The sequence below is a fragment of the Bubalus kerabau genome, chromosome 1, assembly GCF_029407905.1.
Source record: "Bubalus kerabau isolate K-KA32 ecotype Philippines breed swamp buffalo chromosome 1, PCC_UOA_SB_1v2, whole genome shotgun sequence".
NCBI classification, from domain to species: domain Eukaryota; kingdom Metazoa; phylum Chordata; class Mammalia; order Artiodactyla; family Bovidae; genus Bubalus; species Bubalus kerabau.
The window spans coordinates 38,699,030-38,722,943 of record NC_073624.1 but is presented as its reverse complement, the minus strand read 5'-3'; the positions used below and the strand labels follow the sequence as shown (position 1 = coordinate 38,722,943).

General features: G+C 39.1%; 1 protein-coding gene across 5 annotated transcripts in view; it reads left to right on the top strand.

Annotated features, from left to right (window-relative positions):
• ITPR2 (inositol 1,4,5-trisphosphate receptor type 2) overlaps nucleotides 1-23,914 on the top strand; it is a 586,098-nt gene that overhangs the window by 191,979 nt on the left and 370,205 nt on the right. For all 5 annotated transcript variants that reach the window (XM_055572406.1, XM_055572399.1, XM_055572407.1 and 2 more), the window contains 6 exons: nucleotides 1,456-1,628; nucleotides 2,518-2,637; nucleotides 2,755-2,940; nucleotides 4,048-4,299; nucleotides 6,087-6,231; nucleotides 8,000-8,150. In XM_055572406.1, the coding sequence (XP_055428381.1) occupies nucleotides 1,456-1,628; nucleotides 2,518-2,637; nucleotides 2,755-2,940; nucleotides 4,048-4,299; nucleotides 6,087-6,231; nucleotides 8,000-8,150 (1,027 nt within the window). The remainder of the gene's footprint in view (nucleotides 1-1,455; nucleotides 1,629-2,517; nucleotides 2,638-2,754; nucleotides 2,941-4,047; nucleotides 4,300-6,086; nucleotides 6,232-7,999; nucleotides 8,151-23,914) is intronic.

Genomic DNA, 23,914 nt, shown 5'->3' with positions numbered 1-23,914 from the left:
GTATGAAATGTTCCCTTAGTATCAGTAAGTTTTACTTAAGGCAAGAACACATTCTAGTCAGTAAATTTTCCCAGTGCAGAAAACATCCCCAAGGAGAATCCCCAAGAAATTGAAGTGAACACTTTGGACTGTGGAGAAGGTTAAGCTTACCATTTCTGAGATGTGGCTTTGAATAGAGAGGCAGGCTGGTGGGAAGGAGAAGCAGCAGATGGAATCATACATGGGGGAAACGCCCCAGTGGCTGTCTCTTGCTCTAAGATTGGACCTTTCTGTTTTCACATGGCTCTTCAGGACCTCACCTCCCATGTCAGCTCTTGTTTTCTCCTCACTGACGACTTTCCTGCTGCAACGGGCACTCTGTGTTTACAGAACTCAGAAGACTGGGTTCCACCACCATGGGACCTTGCACTTGCCACTCCCATTGCTTCGATGACTTCTCTCCCCATGATTGCCTCATTTTTTAAAAAAAAATCATTTCCATCATTTCATCATTTTCATCATTTCCATCCCAAGTCAAATGTCACCTCTTCAGCATCTACCCCATCCAATAAATTTGTCAGCTTTTCCCATGCTTCTGCTTGTTTCATTTCACTTATCAATACCTAAAATGATCCTGTTTGTTAGCTCAATGACTGCCCTTTATCACTAGGACATGAGCTCCATGGGAGCTTGTCTGTCTTGTTTACTGCCATACCCCTAGCTCTCAATTCTGTAACGTGTTTGCTAAAAACAAGCACATCCTCTTACATAACCATACTATAGAGCTGGAATGGCCTTCCAGAAATATCTGTTGGATGAATCAGTCTGAGCAATAAAGTGATTAATCATATTACCTTACTGGACTTTTTTTCCTGTTTACCTTTTTATTTGTGAGTTTTTTCACTGAATTTTTTTTTTAAAGATGAAAAGTGCTATGTAATTTTATCATTATTTTCAAGAGAAGATTTAATCATTGTAGTATGTATAAAAAAAGAAATTGCCTAGGTTCACCTGGGATCTTCATATAACAGTATGAAGCTCATGCTTCATGAACAAAATGTCAGAGGGTCATTTTCATTTCTGTAATTATGCCAAAATCCTGGGTTATGACTTTTAGTGAGTGTTTGAAGAGGGCCATCTGTTATACTGGTGAGATACTTAGTTATCATGTCATAAAAAATTGTGATTTTAATTAGGTTTATTTTTTTCTAATTTGTAAGTGTTAAGTACCATATTAAAAATTACTTCTAGACATGTAATTTTCTGTTATAATTAAACTGAGGTCTATATTAATATATTGGCAATTCTTTCCTCAAAAATCCTATTTATTTAAGAATTACTTATTTGCTTTTCTTTTGACAATAATTTTTAGTGTGTTTCTCTTATGAATAAATTAATCATTGTTGCTGACCCTAATAGAACCTGTTATTTCTAAGCTGTTTGGCAGCGCATTCTGACAGTCCTTCTCCTTTGCAGGAATACATTGCTAAGAATTTCTGTGTCATGCAGTCCCAGATTGGCTATGATATTTTGGCAGAAGATACCATCACAGCTTTGTTGCACAACAACAGAAAACTACTAGAGAAACACATTACAGCAAAAGAAATAGAAACATTTGTTAGTTTACTCAGGAGAAATCGAGAGCCAAGGTTTGAAGTAGTTCATGCAGTCTTTTCTTGTGGGGATTATGGCTTATTGCTTTATTTTCAGAACTTTTGTACAGTTAGAATTCTTTCATGGACAAAACAATGTTGGACTTATTGCTATGATAATTATGTATCATCGTGAGTTATTATCTCATAGGAGATCAAAACCCTTTATAGATAATGTATTTAAATGTGGTTGATTTTCACTCTGATAACTTGTGTTTTTATAGTTCTCCATAGTTTTTCAGAATATGTTCATATATATATTAATACACTTTCATTTAAATCCTTGCACATTCTCCTGAAGTACACTGGTCATAAAATATTATCCACATATTATAGATGTGAAAATAGAAGCCTACAAACCAGCTAGAAAGAGAAGTTAGGGTTTCTGACTCCATGGCAAGTCACCTTTCTCTTATACCATGCTGCCTTATCTGGGAGAAATGATTGCAGAGAAGTCAAGCAGCTTGACAAAATCTTCTTAATTAGCATGGCAAATAAGTGTTAGAAGATAGAATTAGGCCTCTGACTTGACCAGACCAAATTCATGTGCTGTCTGGCTGTTTTACTGAGTACAGCGTTAACTTTGATCTGGCTTTGTTTTGATACTGTAAATATAACAAGTCACAGTGCTGTGGGGTGAATATCAGCAAATAAGTAGAAGCAAGCTTATGTCATTTTTGGAAACAAGATTTGTACTAAATACAAATAATTGGACGTTTAATTTGTCTCTAATGATGCAGTAGATAAGCAACACATTAGAAAACTGTTGCATGGAAATAATATTAAAAATGTATCTAGACAGTTTCATTATATCCCAAAGTATATTATGGGTGATGATTTTATAAGATGCTTTTTGCTAATGTTCAATTTAATTTTTTTTTGTCAGGTTTTTGGATTATTTATCAGATCTGTGTGTGTCTAATACCACCGCGATACCCGTAACTCAAGAACTCATCTGCAAATTTATGTTGAGCCCAGGCAATGCAGACATTCTCATTCAAACCAAGTAAGCCCAAATGATGGCGGCATCCTTTAATGTTCATTATTTGTAAGCAGGACAGTTCCTTGTCTTGTTTCTGAATGAACTTTTTCATAGATTTTTGTGTGTGTGTTTTATTTCAAGACTGGTCTCAATGCAAGGAGACAACCCCATGGAGAGTGCCATCCTTTCAGATGACATTGATGAGGAAGAAGTTTGGCTCTACTGGATTGACAGCAACAAGGAACCTCATGGCAAAGCCATCAGACACCTTGCCCAGGAGGCAAAGGAGGGCACCAAGGCTGATTTGGAAGTCCTTACCTATTACAGGTTAAGTATCATGGAGAACCATAATTCTCAGTCTCACATATTGAGAGGTGATTCTCAGAAATCTGTAAATCTGTGAAGTCAGATGTCTGTGAAGAAGCTTAAGAAGTTATATCAGAACTAGGGTAGCTGAAATACTTAGTATTATTTAAAATATTCACAATAAATGTAAACATCTGTGTTTTCCACATATATCACTTGCTATTTTCTCATTTTCTCCTAGTTTGGAACTGTTGTGCAGCAAAGGAGGTTTTCCTCTTGTTGATTGGTGTGGGTGCAGATAATTGAGTTGAGAGGGAGATAGAACTGGGGCCAGGGAAACTGATTTGGTTGTAGAGGTGGCCTCAGAGAAGGTTAGCCAGTAGTTATGTATATACTGCTCATGGTCATGTAGAGACCTAGGACTTTGGACAAACTGGTGTCTATAGTTGTAAAAATTCAGTGGTGGCATATAGTAGTTGAAGTTTCACTGGTGGTTGATGTAGTCAGTATAGTGAGAGCAAGAACCGAGTTGGTGTTTTTTGAGTCTAAGGCATGGAAACCCAAAGCAGAAACCAAGACTGGGCTTAAATCACAAAAATCTAAGAAAGACAGAGAATCCTTGTGTTCCCTGATTTCTACAGCTACAAAATCAAAGGCTACTTTCTGTATCTTGGAGGCTGATGAATCAAAGTGTACTGATGCCATTTGGACTGCTCACTTGAATAATCATTGATCATTTGGGGACTGAGTAAGTCTACACTTGGAATGTAGACATGAGAGCCTGGAACTGAGTGAGCCTGGGCAAGGCAGAGAGAGATGATTTCACGAGAGCTGTTATCCATAGCCTTTGGGCTTAGTGTATTTTTAATCCTAGGAAACCAAGAACCTAGAGCCTGATGGTAGTCTCCACCAGAAACTTGTTGCTAGAACAAGTGAGAGAAATTGCAACTGAATGGCCATAGAAGTGACCTCATCTACGTGCCATTCAATCACTTAACCCACTACCACAATGTCCAGTATCACATACACTTGGAAATATTAGAAACATAAAAGTAGATGCCGATTGATACTAATACTTAGACTTTATCTGGATAAGACAAATAATGTAATACATTTACTATTTTTAAGGTACCAGCTAAATCTCTTTGCAAGGATGTGCTTGGATCGCCAGTATCTGGCCATAAACCAGATTTCTACACAGCTCTCTGTTGATTTGATCCTGCGATGTATGTCAGATGAGAGCCTGCCTTTTGACCTCCGAGCATCTTTTTGTCGCCTCATGCTCCACATGCACGTTGACCGGGATCCCCAGGAGTCCGTGGTGCCTGTTCGCTATGCCCGGCTCTGGACAGAAATCCCCACGAAGATCACAATTCATGAGTATGTTTGGGAGCATTTCTCGATGACTTTAAATTCAGCTGATGAACTCAAAATCAAATGTCTTCAATTTCTTAAAAAATTTATTTTATTGAAGTATAATGGTTGATTTACAATGTTGTATTAATTTCTACTATACAGAAAAGTGATTCAGTTATATACATATATATATATATATATTCTTTTTCATATTTTTTTCATATGGTTTGTCACAGGATATTGGATATCGTTCCCTGTACTATACAGTAGGATCTAGTTTTTTATCCATTCTATATATAATAGTTTGCATCTGTTAATCCTAAACTCCAAAGCCATCCCTCCCCCAAATATCTTCAATTTTGAAATGGATTATAAGGAAAAGCATTTCTGTGTTCAAATTTGGCTTCTTTAACCTTCCAAATGCAAATGAGATACTCTTTTTGGAAAGTAAAATGACAGCTTTTGATAATAGAAATGTTATTCTGGAAACCAGTAATCAGGAAACGTATTAATAATAGGAGCAAAAATTTGTTAAGTCTTTAATATTATGGTAGACTTTGATTTAAGTGCTTTACATGTAGTAACTCATTTCAAAACAGGCCCATTTTACAGATGTTCAGTTCAGTTCAGTGGCTCAGTCGTGTCCTACTCTTTGCGACCCCATGAATCGCAGCACGCCAGGCCTCCCTGTCCATCACCAACTCCCGGAGTTCACTTAGACTCACATCCATCGAGTCGGTGATGCCATCCAGCCATCTCATCCTCTGTCATCCCCTTCTCCTCCTGCCCCCAACCCCTCCCAGCATCAGAGTCTTTTCGAATGAGTCAACTCTTCGCATGAGGTAGCCAAAGTACTGGAGTTTCAGCTTTAGCATCATTCCTTCCAAAGAAATCCCAGGGCTGATCTCCTTCAGAATGGACTGGTTGGATCTCTTTGCAGTCCAAGGGACTCTCAAGGGTCTTCTCCAACACCACAGTTCAAAAGCATCAATTCTTTGGTGCTCAGCTTTCTTCACAGTCCAACTCTCACGTCCATACATGGCCACAGGAGAAACCATAGCCTTGACTAGACGGACCTTTGTTGGCAAAGTAATGTCTCTGCTTTTGAATATGCTATCTAGGTTGGTCATAACTTTTCTTCCAAGGAGTAAGTGTCTTTTAATTTCATGGCTGCAGTCACCATCTGCAGTGATTTTGGAGCCCCCCAAAATAAAGTCTGACACTGTTTCCACTGTTTCCCCATCTATTTCCCATGAAGTGATGGGACCAGATGCCATGATCTTAGTTTTCTGAATGTTCAGCTTTAAGCCAACTTTTTCACTCTCCACTTTCACTTTCATCAAGAGGCTTTTGAGTTCCTCTTCACTTTCTGCCATAAGGGTGGTGTCATCTGCATATCTGAGGTTATTGATATTTCTCCCAGCAATCTTGATTCCAGCTTGTGCTTCTTCCAGCCCAGCGTTTCTCATGATGTACTCTGCATATAAGTTAAATAAGCAGGGTGACAATATACAGCCTTGATGTACTCCTTTTCGTATTTGGAACCAGTCTGTTGTTCCATGTCCAGTTCTAACTGTTGCTTCCTGACTTGTATATAGGTTTCTCAAGAGGTAGGTCAGGTGGTCTGGTATTCCCATCTCTTTCAGAATTTTCCACAGTTTATTGTGATTCACACAGTCAGAGGACACAGCATCTAGAAAGGTTGATTAATTTACCCAAACTTAGAAGTCAGGAGGTTAAAGTACATATATTTTCCAATTTAAATGACTACAATAAATTTAACTTCCTTTAAATTCTTTCTGTGTTCCCAGATATGATTCTATAACAGACTCTTCCAGAAATGATATGAAGAGGAAATTTGCACTGACAATGGAATTTGTTGAAGAATACTTGAAAGAAGTTGTAAATCAGCCTTTTCCATTTGGAGATAAAGAAAAAAACAAACTGACATTTGAGGTAATTTCTTTTAAACAATCTGTGAAGTTATTCACTTTACTCTAAAATTAGGTACATTGAACATCAAAAGATTTTTTTCCCTGTAATATTTAGGATGTTTTGATAATTCGGTAGTTAAATTCCTGAAGATATGATTCCCTCTGCCATTGATTAAAAGATAGATTTGATACTTTAATTATACCTGATATACAAAATATTTTATTTATAATTATGTTATATACTCTTTTCTTTGATTTTTTGATCTATTTATGTAAACTTTATTGCATTTAATGGACAGAGAGTTTTGCATATTTATATTTTACATACATTTTAAAAAATCTCCATTAAAGTGATGTTTTTAGCTTCATTAAACTAAATTGAAATTATAATATCACTTTGAGTAGATAGTGACAAAACTAGAGAGAAGATGCCATTACCTGATACCTGGGGTATTAGGTACCTACTACTGATGTGTAACAGATTACCCCCAAACCTAGCAACCCAAAGCAACAAGCATGATTATCTCATGTTTCTGTGGGTCAGAAATCTGGTGGTTCTGGATCAGGGTCCCTCATGAGGTGGTAAATCAAGCTGTTGCTGGGGTTACCGTCATCCGGGGTTAGATGATCTGCTTCTGAGTTCACTTGTGTGGTTGTACTTCCTTGCTGGCTGTTGTCTGGACACCTCATTCTTCTTGCCACGTGGGCCTTTCCATAGGCTGCCTCGGTGTCCTCACAGCCTGGTGCCTCGCTTCCCCTGGGGTAACTATTTGAAAGAGAGAAAGGGCCCAAGATGGAAGTTGCAGTCTTCTGTAACCTGAGTTTAGAAGTGTCTTATCATCATTCTGCTGTATTTTGTTGGTGACACCGACTAAGCCTGGGGCAGTGTGGAAGGAGACCCTATGTTGGGGACCATCTTGGAAGCTGGCTGCCATGCCTAGTATGTCCTGTAGCATCCAGAAGACCACAAAGTGGCATAAGGAACATGTGTTTGTAGACAAATTTCATGGATAATATTCAGTTGTTAAAGTAATTCATTAATGTGACTGTTTATTAAGTGATATCCTACTGACTAATAACTTAATATTTAAGCAAGAGGTCAATCATTCTAATGTAAACCTCATTTAACCACCCTGATACATCTAAAATCTGTCTTCTTACTTCCCATGCGGACTGTTCACCAGATACCTCATATTCCTGTCACATGGGCCTGTGATGGGGTTGATGAACTGTTCTTATTTGGATTTAATTCTAAACTTGATTAAATCAGAGTTCAGTGGTTACTTCTGCAGGTATTAAATTCCTAGGTATTAATGAATTAGAAGAGAACTGCTGAAGGATATATTTCCTGTTGATTAGATAGAATTCTTTTTAAAATTTTTGAAGTATAGTTGATTTACAATATTATATGAGTTTCAGGTATACAACAGAATGAGTCAATATTTTTGTAGATTATACTCCACTGAAAGTTATTACAAAATAATGGCCATATTCCCCTGTGCTGTAAAGTATATCATTTTTGCTTATGTATTTTATATGTAATGGCTTGTACCTCTCAGTTTCCTATACCTATATTGCTCCTCTGCCCACTGGTAATCACTAGTTTGTTCTCCATATTCAGGCGGGGTTCTTTAAAATCTACCTTTCTATTAAATCAGACCAGCTGAAATAAAAAAAAGAATTAGACAAAATTAGACATGTCTGCACAAATTTAGATAATAAAAATTCAGTGCTTATTTTTGTTCCTAATGTTTTTCTTTTCTACCCTTTTTCTTCTTTTTCTAAATTAGGTGGTTCACTTGGCTCGGAATCTTATATACTTTGGATTTTACAGTTTCAGTGAATTGTTAAGGCTAACAAGGACTCTTCTGGCTATCCTAGATATTGTCCAGGCCCCCATGTCATCGTATTTTGAAAGATTAAGCAAATTTCAAGATGGAGGTAAGAACTTTGGAGAAAAGTTATAAGGTTTTGGCATTACTTTAAGGTGAGATAAAGAACAAATCTGTCGAGACTGGTTGTCAACATGTACCTGGTAATATATATGTGCAAGTGGACCTTCATCCTGATAGGACTGAATGCCAAGAGGCTAGATGTGCTGACATGCTTCTCTTTTTAATGAAAAACTTTAAGAGACAACTTCATAAGATCAAGGAATTCCATCATGCTATGGTCAGTTCACTAATGAAAATATTATGTGTTAAAAAATAAACACTTGAGGCTTCACTGGTGGTCCAGAGGCTACGACTCCATGTTCCTAGTGCAGGGGGCCCAGATTTGACCCCTTGTCAGGGAACTAGATCCTGATGCTGCGACTAGGAGTTCGCAGCCACAGCTGGAGGAGCCCCATACTGCAACGAAGACCGAAGATCTCGCGAGCTGCAACTAAGAGCCGGTGCAGCCAAATTGAAAAAAAAATTAATATTTGAGATCATCCTGGTGTGTGTCACGTGCTAGCTACCCTTCCTAGCAGGGCAATAGAAAAATGCAGAGAATGGGTACAGGCAGGGTCACACCAAAGAGGCAGTGGGTGCAAAGCCATTATAGAGGCAGTACAGTATACTGGGCAAGATAGCATGTGCTTTTGAGTCAGAGTGCCTATGTTCCAGAGAAGGCAATGGCACCCCACTCCAGTACTCTTGCCTGGAAAATCCCATGGGCAGAGGAGCCTGGTAGGCTGCAGTCCAGGGGGTTGCGAAGAGTCAGACATGACTGAGTGACTTCACTTTCACTTTTTACTTTCATGCATTGGAGAAGGAAATGACAACCCACTCCAGTGTTCTTGCCTGGAGAATCCCAGGGACTGGGGAGCCTGGTGGGCTGCCGTCTATGGGGTCGCACAGAGTGGGACATGACTGAAGCGACTTAGCAGCAGCAGCAGCAGCAGCAGCAGCAGCCTATGTTTCAATTCTAGATTGACCACTTTTTTTATTAACTTAGGCAAGGTACTTCTCCTCTCTAAGAGTTTCTTTTCTATTTGAGATATGATGATAAGGTCAGTTTTCATTCCAAGCCCAAAGAAAGGCAGAGCTAAAGAATGCTCAAACTACCACACAATTGCACTCATCTCACACACTAGTCAAGTAATGCTTAAAATTCTCCAAGCCAGGCTTCAGCAATATGTGAACTGTGAACTTCCAGATGTTCAAGATGGTTTTAGAAAAGGCAGAAGAACCAGAGATCAAATTGCCAACATCCGCTGGATCATCAAAAAAGCAAGAGAGTTCCAGAAAAACATCTATTTCTGCTTCATTGACTATGCCAAAGCCTTGGACTCTGTGGATCACAATAAACTGTGGAAAATTCTGAAAGAGAAGGGCATACCAGACCACCTGACCTGCCTCTTGTGAAACCTATATGCAGGTCAGGAAGCAACAGTTAGAACTGGACATGGAACAACAGACTGGTTCCAAATAGGAAAAGGAGAATGTCAAGGCTGTATATTGTCACCCTGCTTATTTAACTTATATGCAGAGTACATCATGAGAAACGCTGGGCTAGAGGAAGCACAGGCTGGAATCAAGATTGCTGGGAGAAATATCAATAACCTCAGACATGCAGATGACACCACCCTTATGGCAGAAAGTGAAGAGGAACTAAAAAGCCTCTTGAGGAAAGTGAAAGAGGAGAGTGAAAAAGTTGGCTTAAAACTCAACATTCAGAAAACTAAGATCATGGCATCTGGTCCCATCACTTCATGGGAAATAGATGGGGAAATAGTGGAAACAGTGTCAGACTTTATTTTTTGGGGCTCCAAAATCACTGCAGATGGTGATTGCAGCCTTGAAATTAAAAGATGCTTACTCCTGGGAAGGAAAGTTATGACCAACCTAGATAGCATATTCAAAAGCAGAGACATTACTTTGTCAGCAAAGGTCCGTCTAGTCAAGGCTGTGGTTTTTCCAGTGGTCGTGTATGGATGTGAGAGTTGGAATATAAAGAAAGCTGAGCTCAGAAGAATTGATGCTTTTGAACTGTGGTGTTGGAGAAGACTCTTGAGAGTCCCTTGGACTGCAAGGAGATCCAACCAGTCCATCCTAAAGGAAATCAGTCCTGAATATTCATTGGAAGGACTGATGTTGAAGCTAAAACTCCAGTACTTTGGCCATCTAATGCAAAGAGCTGACTCATTTGAAAGGACCCTGATGCTGGGAAAGATTGAGGGCAGGAAGAGAGGGGGATGACAGAGGATGAGATGGTTGGATGGCATCACTGACTCCGTGGACATGGGTTTGGGTGAACTCCGGGAGTTGGGGATGGACAGGGAGGCCTGGCGTGCTGCGGTTCATGGGGTTGCAAAGAGTCAGACACGACTGAGCGACTGAACTGAACTGAACTGAATGATAGAAACCTCATGGTTTCCTTGTGAGAATTAAGTGAATGTATACAACATATTGAAAGCACTTATAACAGTGCGTGCCTCATAATTAGATAGTTCGTTTCAGATGGTGATTGTCTTCAGGTTGGATGCCCTGAAAATATCCTGTGGTATAAGAATTGTTTGCAGAATGTATATTTAAGAGTGCATTTGGGATAAATTACCTGTAAGGAAGTGGGGAAGGTAGGATTGGCATTTAGGATATACACCTGTAAGGAAGTAGAGTAGCTGAGCCACAGTGTGGTTACAGTTGAGGTCTTTGCCAATCCTACAGGGATCTCTGGAGCTGCGATGGTCCCTCACAGTGGTCACAAATTAAGGCAGAGAGCCTGGGATTTTGTCCTCACATTAGCCAGCACTGATTGCTGGCTTCATCATAGAGAGGATGTGCAGCCTTCAATAAGGCAGTTCCTTTTGGACGGTGGTCTCTCTTAGTGAGAAGCACGGGTACGAGAAGTCAGCAGCCATAACTGGCCAGCAACTGAGGAAATAGATACCTCAGCTCTGAATAGGTGAAGAGTGTGGAGCACAGTGTATCCACTACAGTATCCACTAAGGATTAAACAGTGAAGCCAGAAATCTGACTTCAAATATAGAGAAGAAATATCTGACAGAGAATGGTAAAGTAGCTGAAGTAATTAATTGCTGCAGCTTAAATCTCAGTTCCTTCTACATCTGCCAAAAATTTGTACATGTCAATAAGAAGCAAATGAAACTTTTATATCCCTCAGCCTCAGCCAAACTAGAAGACACAGGACAGTACGAAGTTATTGTAAGTAGAAAAATGACATCAGTTTTTAGTGGCTCTGCCTCACTATTCCCACTGAGAGCCTATGTGGATAGTTAGGGGGTTCTATCCATAGGGAAAAACCATGTCAAAGAGACTGTGTGAAAATCGTCTATAGAAGGAATTCCCGGGCGGTTCTGGCGGTTACAACTCTACACCTTCCACTGTGGTGGGGAAGGGGGGTGTCGATCCCTGGTCAGGGAACTAAGATCCTGAAAGCCGTGCGGTGCGCCACACCCTCCCCCCCCAAAAAAGGAAATAACCCTTAGAAAGAGAAGGTCTAGCCTAAGGATGAAAAATACTGAAAGAGAATCCAGAATCCAGATAGATAAGAACTCTGAATAAAGAGGAAGGAACTTGAAAGGACACAGGGAGCAGTTGTGGAAAACTAGAGGTGAACAGGTTAAAAGTAAGACAGAGGCACCCTTTGGACTCTTGTTGGTGAAAGGGAAAAGAAACAAGGTGGGGAAATCTGGAATACCGTAACATAAAATAAAATTGAAGAAAACTGTTTCTCTACAGCCTCCCAACAAAGGCCAACCTTTAAAGAAACTGCATTTCATGACTTGGACAGGAGAGGGTGCCCTTGAGCTAAAGATCATGTAAATCAGCCCACGTCACCTTGTCCATGAAATGCAGCTGCTAAGTCAGAGATGTAATCAATTGTCATCTGTATGAAAGGACTATAAGATCAAAACAGAATGGAGAATCAAAACATTTCAGTTGATGGAAATTTCTCTCTGAACATCAACCATGAAAGAGAAGAGAATTCCAACGATACTCTCAACTGAGTTAAATACCTTCAAATATGAAGACATAGACATATGATAAACACCTTGAATCATAAATCCAAGAACTAAGGTTCAGATCATATCAGATCAGATCAGTCGCTCAGTCGTGTCTGACTCTGCGACCCCATGAATCGCAGCATACCAGGCCTCCCTGTCCATCACCAACTCCCAGAGTTCACTCAGACTCATGTCCATCAAGTCAGTGATGCCATCCAGCCATCTCATCCTCTGTTGTCCCCTTGTCCTCCTGCCCCCAATCCCTCCCAGCATCAGAGACTTTTCCAATGAGTCAACTCTTCGCATGAGGTAGCCAAAGTAATGGAGTTTCAGCTTTAGCATCATTCCTTTGGGGAAACAGTGGAAACAGTGTCAGACTTTATTTTTCTGGGCTCCAAAATCACTGCAGATGGTGACTGCAGCCATGAAATTAAAAGTTGCTTACTCCTTGGAAGGAAAGTTATGACCAACCTAGATAGCATATTCAAAAGCAGAGACATTACTTTGGCAACAAAGGTCCGTCTAGTCAAGGCTATGGTTTTTCCTGTGGTCATGTATGGATGTGAGAGTTGGACCGTGAAGAAGGCTGAACACCGAAGAATTGATGCTTTTGAACTGTGGTGTTGGAGAAGACTCTTGAGAGTCCCTTGGACTGCAAGGAGATCCAACCAGTCCATTCTGAAGGAGATCAGCCCTGGGATTTCTTTGGAAGGAATGATGCTCAAAATTCTCCAAGCCAGGCTTCAGCAATATGTGAACCGTGAACTTCCTGATGTTCAAGCTGGTTTTAGAAAAGGTGGAGGAACCAGAGATCAAATTGCCAACATCTGCTGGATCATGGAAAAAGCAAGAGAGTTCCAGAAAAACATCTATTTCTGCTTTATTGACTATGCCAAAGCCTTTGACTGTGTGGATCACAATAAACTGTGGAAAATTCTGAAAGAGGTGGGAATACCAGACCACCTGATCTGCCTCTTGAGAAATCTGTATGCAGGTCAGGAAGCAACAGTTAGAACTGGACATGGAACATCAGACTGGTTCCAAATAGGAAAAGGAGTACGTTAAGGCTGTATATTGTCACCCTGTTTATTTAACTTATATGCAGAGTACATCATGAGAAACGCTGGACTGGAGGAAACACAAGCTGGAATCAAGATTGCCGGGAGAAATATCAGTAACCTCAGATATGCAGATGACACCACCCTCATGGCAGAAAGTGAAGAGGAACTAAAGAGCCTCTTGATGAAGGTGAAAAATGAGAGTAAAAAAGTTGGCTTAAAGCTCAACATCAGAAAATGAAGATCATGGCATCTGGTCCCATCACTTCATGGGAACTAAGGTTAGAAATGGACAAAAAAAAAAGCCCAGTAAGAAATGAAATGAAAGTTGATTGGACTCAGAAAAGAGAAAGACTTTATTATTATTGTTAGAAATAACAGACTGAATTATACAACATCAAAGGGAGAATAGATTTGATTGGAGGTGTCGGAAGCGCCATTGAAGAAAGGCAGAACAGTAATGAGAATGTTAAGTATGTAAAAAAAAACAAGTAAAAAAGTCAGTGAGAAAATTGTTGAAGTGGAAGAAAGCAAAGAGGAGCCATGATATGAATAATTGGAGTCCTTGTAAAAGAAAAATTAAACAATGGAACTGACCTGAGAGTTAAAATTCCAATCCAAGAAAACATCCTGTAACTAAAGGAAAACTTGAATTGTGCGCGTGGGGTTGTACAGAATGGTAATGTCCAAGACTTACGACAGAATAAAGAAACTATTATATAAACTATTACATATAGTATATATTCAGAGAAAGTGGTGGTGGGGGGCAGGGAAGCAGTATGAAAGCAAATGGAGAAATAAAAGAAAGTAGAAATGCTTCCTGGTGTGATGTTTTTACAGTATCCAGTTTACTTTACACCAGATCATCCTTGAAAAACTTAAAAATTGACTTCAACTTTTGTTCTCAGTGCTGATAATGTGTTTTCAGAGTTTTATCCTAAAAAAAAGTATCTGAATCCCCTGAAAAGTTGGTAGTATCTTGTATGTACTCTCCACTGTTTTATTCATGTCTGCCCTCTGAGAGACATTTTTTTTACTCTTTCCAATATTTTATAACTCTCATATTTTCTTATGGGCTCCATTCACCTCTGGATACCTTAATCATTTTATCAACTATATGAGAACCATTAATTAAATTGCTCAGTAAATTCTCACTGAATAATTGTTACTGAGCAACTGTTGTCTACCAGACACTATTCTAGTCACTGGGAAAAATGATGAACAGGATGCAGTCCCTAGTCCTAGACAGAACAGACAATAAACAGACATAATCCCACCCCTCTCCCTACAGGGGGAGATAGTCAGATCATAAGTGAATATACACTGCTGTGTTGAGTGATACCATGGACAAAAATCAACTAGGCCATTATGGAGTATGACGGAGAGGGGACAGGCAGTTACTTTTAGCTAAAATGAATTTTTAAAAAATTGAAGTAGAGTTGATTAACAATGTTGTGTTAGTTTTATGTATACAGCAAAGTCATTTAGTTATACATACAGATATATTGTTTTCTTTTCTCTCACAGATTATTACAAAATGTTGAGTATAGTTTCCTGTGCCCTACAGTAGGTCCTTGTTGTTTATCTGCTTTATGTATGGTAGTATGTATATGTTAATTCCAAACTCCTAATTTATTCCTCACCTTATTCCCCTTTGGTAGACATAAGGTTGTTTTTTATGATTGTGGGTCTATTTATGTTCTGTATATAAGTTTATTTGTATATATTTTTAGATTCCACACATAAGTGAGATCATATGGTATTTGTCTTTCTCTGCCTCACTTAGTATGATCATCTCTAGGTCCATCCATGTTGTTGCATATGGTGTTATTCCATTCTCTTTTCTGGCTGTGTAATAATTCATTGTACACATGTTCCACATCTTCTTTATCCATCCATCTGTTGATGGACATTTAGATTGTTTCCATGTCTTGGCTATTGTAAATAGTGCTGCTATGAAATTAGGGTGCATTTATCTTTTAAAATTATAGTTTTCTCCAGATATACACCCAGGAGTAGGATTGCAGGATCATATGGTAGCTCTGTTTTCAGTTTTTAAAGGAACTTCCAGACTATCTTCCATAGTGGCTGTACAGTTTACATTCCCACCAACAGTGTAGCGGGTTCCCCTTTCTCAGCATCCTCTCCTGTATTTATTATCTGTAAACTTCTTGATGATGGCCATTCTGATCTGTGTGAGGTGATACCTCATTGTAGTTTGGATCGGCACTTCTAGCTCGTGTAGTGAACCAGCTCTCAGACATTTGAGCAGAGATGTACATGCATCAAGAAAGAGAGCCCTGAGGCAGAATGAGCTTGCTCTATGTGCATATCAAGCAGGAAGGCCATTTTGGTGAAGTAAAGTGAGGGAAGGGCCAACATAGGATAAGAGGTTGGAGAAGCTCAGATTGTAGAGATTATTACACCCTCAAATTGGAATTGTGTTCTGAGTTTGATGAGCAACTTCAGAGGATTTTAAGAAGGGAACAATATGATTTGATAACTTTGGCTGCTGAGTGGACAGTCGTGAACATCTGTGTGGACATAAATGTTGGAAAGATTATAGAAAGGAGGCTATTTCAGGATTGGGTGATGGTGATGGACTAGGACAGAAGTGGTGGAGGTAGAGAAATGGATGATATTAGAGTGGTGCAGTCCTGACTGATAGGACTTGATGAGAATAGGGAAGAAGGAAGAGAATCAAAGATTATTCCAGGTTTTGAAAGCAGCTGGGTAAATGTGGTACTGTTTATTGAGATAAGGAAGACTAGCAGGTCAGTGAGATTGTAGGGACAATCAGGAATTCCTGTTTGGGTACCTCAGGTCTGAAGTGACTATTGTGAATCTCCTGGCGATGTTATAGTTGGATATGTGAATGAACTTAGGGTGTAGTCATGGTAAGAAATAGGAATGTGAGAATCAGTGCACAAGAGACATTCAGAATAGTGGACTGAATATAATCACCTAAGGAGTGACTGTTGATTGGGAAGAAATGATGTCCAAAGATTGAATCATGGATGTGCCAACATTGAACAATGAGATAGCGGAGGAGCCAGCAAAAGAGACTGGGACAGAGTGCCAGCAAGTAAAGAGGAGGACCAGGAGAATACAATGTCTTAGAAGCCAAATAAAAAGTAATTTTAATTGTTTGTTGGCTTATATAATGTACTTCCTAGATAGCACCTGTTCACTGAGTAGTTTATGTGCTGAGTGGTTTTATGGGATTACCTTTCATGTAATGTGACTTGGGCTTAACCTTGTGTTATTCCATTAATGAAATATTAAACACCATAATTCTATTGTAGTATAAAAAAGTGATTCATGATAGTTTTTATCAGCCAATTATAGTTTTCTAAGAAACTTTTTGTTGTGTTGGTAAGAAATACCTATATGTGTTCTACATGAACCGAGATTCAGAGGTCTTCCTTTTGAGACTGGTGTGGTGTGTAGAATGGTGTCTCTTCATTAGGGAAACACATTTTCTTAATTTGTGGTAAGGGTTTTTGCATTTTGCCTAGATTTTTGGAATCTGAAACAATGTGTTTATCCCCCTTATTAGTAGATAAGTATTCTAGAAATCTGTTATTCTAGTTCTTGGTGTATTAAAATTAATTTGAATTTAAGGATGATAGTTTGATTTCTTCTCTTGATATTTGCAAATCAGAAGGTAAATTATTTCTTTTATGCATTCCTATTATTGGATTCATAATGTAAGCTGTAGGAAAATATAGTTTGTTGTTAAGCTTCTTTTGCTAATAGTGACAATTTTACTTACTACACACAATACCTCTGAGAGAATTTATTATGATTAGCTTTCTTCATTTCTCTCAACTCAAAAAGTCCTTCTCAAGGAATTATTTTTGCTTTTAGTAACATTAACTGTTTATTTAATATCATTATCTTGCATACATATGGAAGGACAATGCTTTCATAGTGTGATATGCTCAGTCACTTCAGTTGTGTCTGACTCTTTGCGACCTCATGGACTGTAGCCCATCAGGTTCCTCTGTCCATGGGATTTAATGAGCAAGAATACTGGAGTGTGTTGTCATTTCCTCCTCTAGGGGATCTTCCTGGCTCAGGGATGGAACCCACGTCTCCTAGTTCTCCTGCATTGGCAGATGAGTTCTTTACCACTAGCGCCACCTACTTTAGATCTCTTTGGAGCTTATCTAAATTTGTAAGACAAAAAAAGATACTAAACTTTTGTCAATATTGCCTTGAGATACATTTGAAAAAGTGCATATGTGGCTTTCACTTACAGTACATAAAATAAGAAAGAATGTACCTCACAGGGATACATCATTTGCTCATAAATGTTGCCAATATGCAAATATAATGGAATTGTGCCTGGAGTCCACAGTCTTGTAAAAGAAAAATTTTTTAAAGTACCAATATAGGAAAGCATAATCAGGGAGATTAATTAACTTGCCTAAGATTCATTAGTAAGTTAGTAGCATTGCTAAGAATTAAAGTGCAAGAAATTAGTCTTCTTATCCTTTGCACTGCTCCATTATTTATTAGTCTAATGAGCTAATACTTTAGAAAAATTCTTATTGAGGTTAGAATTGTGTTCCATAATTTTTTTTAAAGTTAGCATTTCTGTAGGGACTCAGTCTTATAGATATTCTTTAAGTTAAGTAAACAAAATAGAGGTTAAAGGTAGTTTTTAAAATAAAAATAAAATCAGGACAAAGCAACATCGTGTGCTTCTAGTTGTGATGTCCTGAGAAGGGCACAGCATTGCCTATTTCAAATTTCTGATAAACATTCATCATCTCCATCTGATCATGAAGAAATATGAGGCAGATACAAATGGTGGGGTATTTTATAGAATAACTGGCTTGAATATTTCAAAAATGGCAGTGTTACAAAAGATGAAGGTTGAAAAACTGTTTCAGAATAAAAGAGATTAAAGAAATATGACAACTAAATAGAATATGTGGTATTGCATCAAGAAAATTATTATCTACAGAAGACATTATTGACACAGTCGGTAAAATTTGAATATGGATTGTATATTAGGTTGTAGTGTTCTATCAGATTTTCTCATTTTTCTAATTATACTGTACTGTGGTTATGTAAGAGAATGTAGTTGTTTTTAGCAAATAGCTGAAGAATTGAGAGTTTAAAAGGCTATGATGTCTGGAACTAACTCTCAAATAGTGCAGGAAAGATTGTGTGTGTGTGTGTGTGAGAGAGAGAGAGAAGAATGAAAGAGAGGATGCAAATGTGGCAGAATTTGTGAATCTGATAAATTTGATCAGAGGGTATTATGGGAGTTCTTTGTACTATTCTTGCAACTCTTTTCATAAATTTGAGAGTATTTCAAAACAGAAAAGTTAATGACTTAGATAATTAGCCAAGTAGGAAAATGATTTATTATATGTAAGATGACACTTCAAACTTAACAGCATTATCCTGCAACTTTTCTGGGAGCTGTGTTATTATAGCTGAATTCTATTAGGCTATAAATTCCTTAAAAAGTCTTCTTAGACTCTATAAATTCTTAGCAAAAGAAGCAAGAGAGAACATATTTCTGGAATTTCCAAAGGTGGAGACAGGATTGTCAGGCCTGGGAAAAATTCCTGTGGTTCAGAGTGAGACTGAGGTTGATGCCAGAGAGGAAATCCCAGATTACGGGAAGTACCTGGGAAAAAAAAAGGGTTGTTATTCTAAAGGAAAAGTCAGGGAGCCATAGAAGTGTTACCACATTACAGTACTCGGTATAGCATCGGGTACAAGAGGTGTAGCATCCTCTTGTCTCTTTTATATTAGAATGATTTGATTTCTGTTTTCTTATTTTTAATGAAACTATTTTTCATTGGAAATCATTTGCAAAGCACAGTTTTTTAAAAGTAGGAGACAATTTTTGTAAGCACGGTGGCTAGACAAACCAGCTCTTTCAAGTAAGAGATAACAGATTTCTTTTCTCATAATGTGTCTGGAAAATTCTGTGCAATAGAAATATGTCTTTTTTTTTTTTTTTTTTTTTAATCCTTTTGATCTACTTACCACTTAGGAATTCTGCTCCAGCGCAGTTAGGGTTATACATGCACAGACACGTGTCTCGTCATTGTTTGGCAGGTCAGACCCAGGGGAGCGGAAGAAGAGGCGTGTCGAGAAGGTGAAGGTTTCCGGTTCCGGATTTCCAGTCCTTGCTGGCCTCAGTGGCGCCTGTCTTAAATAGGGTGTGCGCACTGCACTCTTGTGTTTTTCTGGGAAATCCTGTAGGCTTAGATGCCAGTGATTAGTGTTTGAGGTGATGGGGTTGGCTGCCTTGTAAAGTGGCAGTTACAGACGTTTTCCTCTTCTGGGTCCCTGGTTACAGTTCAGCCTTTCTTATCGCTGGGAGTTGCCTTCTCCCTTGAGCTGGTTGGGGGTCTGAATCTAGCTCCCAGGCTGTGACAACACACCAACCATCACAGTGGCTTTTAGTTGGCATGCGCAGCAGCTTCGCATTTTGGTGCCCTAGAGGTGGTCCATTCAGAAAATTATGGAGGCGTACTCACATGGAGACAGAGGGGGCTGGCACTTCCCTGCCCTTTCCTGTGGTGAGGGAGAAGACTCTCATCTTCAGAACTATCAACTAGCAACCTTTTAGCCATTATGTACTCACTTAGGAAAAGAAATAATTGTTTTCAAACAAATGAATTCTCTCCCAGCAGGCTATGTTGTTCATTCAGTTTGCTTTGCCTAATACCTATCATTTACTCTCAGTGATTTAAAATGCACAGGCACCATTCGTTGTAATTGATCTTTTGGGTCGAAGGATTATGTCAAACAGTGCTCTTCTTTGCCATGTCCAGAAGTTGAAAGCAAATCCTTAGACAGGCTGATAAACTGGGTATTTTCAATATGCTTGTGAAAGTACAGTTCGGTTAAAAAATTATTCATCTCTGTTTGTGCTTGCTGAAGGATATACAGTCCGAAGATGGGTACTGCCACAGGCATGCCTGCTTTTAGTGTACTTAGCGTTACTGAGCTTTACAGGCAGTGCATTTCTTTATAAATCGAAGGTTTGTGGCAACCCGGAGTGCAGCAAGTCTGCTGGAGACATTTGCCCCACAGCAGGTGTCCCTTTGAGTCTCTGTGTCACATTTTGATAATTCTCCCAATACTTCAAAATTTTAAAATTATTAGTATTTTTGTTGTGATGATCTGTGATCTTTGATGCTCTCTTGTAATTGTTTTGAGACACTAGTAGCTGTACCCATGTAAGCTGGCCAACTTAATAAATGTTGTGTGTTCTGACTGCTCCCCCAACTTGCCATTCCCCATCTCTCTTCCCCTCCTTGGGCCCTCCTTTTCCCCTGAGACACATAAATATTGAAATAAGGCCAGATTAACCCTAAAGTGGCCTTTATGTGTTCAAGTGAATGTAGGAGTTGCACGTCTCTCACTTTAAATCAAAAGCTAGAAATGATTGCACTCAGTGAGGAAGTCATGTTGAAAAGCCGAGATAGACTGAAAACTAGACCTCTTGCACCAGTTATTCAAGTTGCAAATGTAAAGGGAAAGTTCTTGAAGGAAATTAAAAGTGTTAACTTCAGTGAACACCTGAATGGTAAGCCTTATTGCTGATATGGAGAAAGTTGTGTAATGGTCTGGTTAGAAGATCAGAGCAGCCATAATATGTCTTTAAGCCAAATCCTAATCCAGAGCAAAGCCCTAACTCTCTCCAGTTCTCTGGAGGCTGAGAGAGGTGAGGAAGGTGCAGAAGAAAAGTTTAAAGCTAGACAACTCTGGTTCATAATGAGGTTTAAGGGAACAGACTGTCTGTATAACATAAAGTACAAGATGAAGCAGCAAATGCTAATGTAGAAGCTGCAGCAAGTTATCCAGAAGATCTAGCTCAGATAACTCATCCAAGTGGCTACACTGAACAACAGATTTTCAATGTAGGTAAAACAGCCATCTGTTGGGAGATGTTACCTTCGACTTTCATACTGGAGAGGAGAAGTCAATGCCTGTCTTCAGAGCTTCAAAGGACAGGCTGACTCTCTTGTTGGGTGCTAATGCAGCTAGTGACTTTAGGTTGAAACCAGTGCTTTCTTACCATTCTGAAAATCCTAGAATCCTTCCGAATTTTGCAGTCTCTACTTTGCTTGTACTCTATAAATGCAGTAAAAAGGCCTGGATGATAGCACATCTGTTTACACCATGGTTTACTGAATATTCTAAGCCCATTGCTGTTCAGAATAAAAAAAAATTTCTTCCAAAATATTACAGCTCATTGACAGTGCACCTTCTCACACAAGAGGTGTGATTGGGATGTACAACCAGATTAATGTTGTTTTCATGCTGCTAACACAACATCCGTTCTGCAGCCCATGGATCAGGGAATAATTTTGACTTTCAAGTCTCATTATTTAAGAAATACATTTTATAAGACTCTAGCTGCCTTAGATAGTGATTCTCCTGATGAATCTGGGCAAAGTAAAATGAAAATCTTCTGGAAAGACTTCTCATTCTAGATTTTGTTAAGAACATTTGTGATTCATGAGAAGAGGTCAAAAAACAGGAGTTTGGAAGAAGTTGATTCCAGCCCTCAAAAATGACTTTTAGGGGTTCAGAACTTCAGGGGAGAAAGTCACTTCAGATGTGGTATAAGTAACAAGAGAACTGGAAATGGAAATGGCATCTGAGGATGTCACCAAATTGCTATAATCTCACATTAAAATTTGAACAATCAAGGAGGTGTTTGTTATGAGCAAAGAAAGTGGTTTCCTGAGATGGAATCCACCTCTGGTGAAGATGCTGTGAAGATTGTTGGCATGACAACAGACGATTTAGAGTATTACATGAACTGAGTTGGTAAAGCAGTGGCAGCGTATGAGAGGACTGAACCCAAGTTTGAAAGAAGTTCTACTGTGGTTAAAATGCTGTCAAACAACTACAGAGAAATTGTTCATGAAAAGAAGTCAATTGATGCAGCAAACTTTGTTGTCTTATTTTAAGACATTGCCACAGCCACCCGAACCTTTAGCGATTCTGATCACTCAGCAGCCATCAATATCTCACTGTGACAAGACTCTCCACCAGTACAAACATTACAACACCTGAAGGCTCAGGTGACAGCAGTTTTTAGCAACTAAGTGTTCTTAAATGAAGCTATGTATGTTGTGTTTTTAGACATAGTGCTACTGTACACTGAATAGGCTAAACCATGGTGGAAACATAACTTTTACATGCAGTAGGAAACCAAAGAAATTTCCTGTGACTCACTTTTATTGCACTGTATGATTTATGGTGCAGGTCTGGAATGGAACCTGCAACATCTCAGGTCTGCCTGTACTGATGTCATTAATTAAGATCACTTATTACAGGTGATTCTACTCGAGAGTCATTTAAATAGTTGGGGCAAATGTGAATCCTACTTACACATTCTTCTAAGAGCGACATAGCATGTTAACTCGGGAAATTCTATAATCTGTTCAAATAGAACTTCACATAGTCTGGAAGTGGTTTAGGTCTAATTTATTATTTGGTTATCCTGTTAATATCCTTTAATTTGTCTGTTTGTTGTTTGAATGGAACTAGGATTCGAATCTAAACCTCCAAAATGAGCAATGAAATCTAACCACTGAGTAAACGTTGGGCCCGTTCGGGTATCCAGGCCACCACTGTCATTTCATTTCACAGTTGTCTTCCTGTCCTTGAACTCACCATAGTGGGACAGGGAGAGGGTGGGATGATTTGGGAGAATGGCATTGAAACACGTATAATATCATATATGAAACGAATCACCAGTCCAGGTTCGATGCATGATACCGGATGCTTGGGGCTGGTGCACTGAGACGACCCAGAGGGATGGTACGGGGAGGGAGGAGGGAGGGGGTTCAGGATGGGGAACACGTGTATACCTGTGGCGGATTCATGTTGATGTATGGCAAAACCAATACAATATTGTAAAGTAATTAACCTCCAATTAAAATAAATAAATTTATATTAAAAAAAAAGAAAAGACAATAGATAGAAAACTACCAAAAGGCCAAATGAGAGCTGAATAGTTTCTTTCTTTTTTTCTTTTAAACCTCCTATCGTTTTGCTTTTTCACAACTCCACATTTTTGGGAGTTCCCATAATCAAACCCTGACATGTGGGCCTGTTCCCAGTTAGTAATCTCTTTTGGGGGCATATATGTTATAATATTGAAAAGAGTAAATCACACCCACCCCCAAATCAATGAAGAATTCCATTTTCTTTGAGGATTTCCTTTCCTTTGAGGTTTCAGGGTTGGAGCAGAAGTGCCTTTGGTCTTAGGGAAATAGGATACAGGTAACCACAGCAGCCTGGAATGATCCTCTTTCTCTAAAAGGATCCCAGCCGCACCGGGCGACTCAGTGTAGCCCTGTGGGCCCAGCCCAGGGCAGGGAAGGGGGAGGGAGGGGAGAGAGAGCGACCTTGGAGACTCAAGTGTCTAATAGCAGTTTCCTTGCTCCAGGAGATTGGGGGCGGAGAGTAAGAGTATGCTACCTTCGCATCTGGTGGCAAAGAACCAGCTGCTTCTTCAATTTAACTTTTTTTTTTCCCTTGCCTTGGCTGGGACTTCACGTGATCCACCTTGAAATGCTTTTCCTGGCAGCCTCGTTGCTTTTTAAAAGGAGAAGGGAAATTGAGATGGGAGGTGGAGCAGAAACATTTTTTAATAGTGTTCTATGGGTGGGAAAGGAAGAAAATATTTGCAGCAA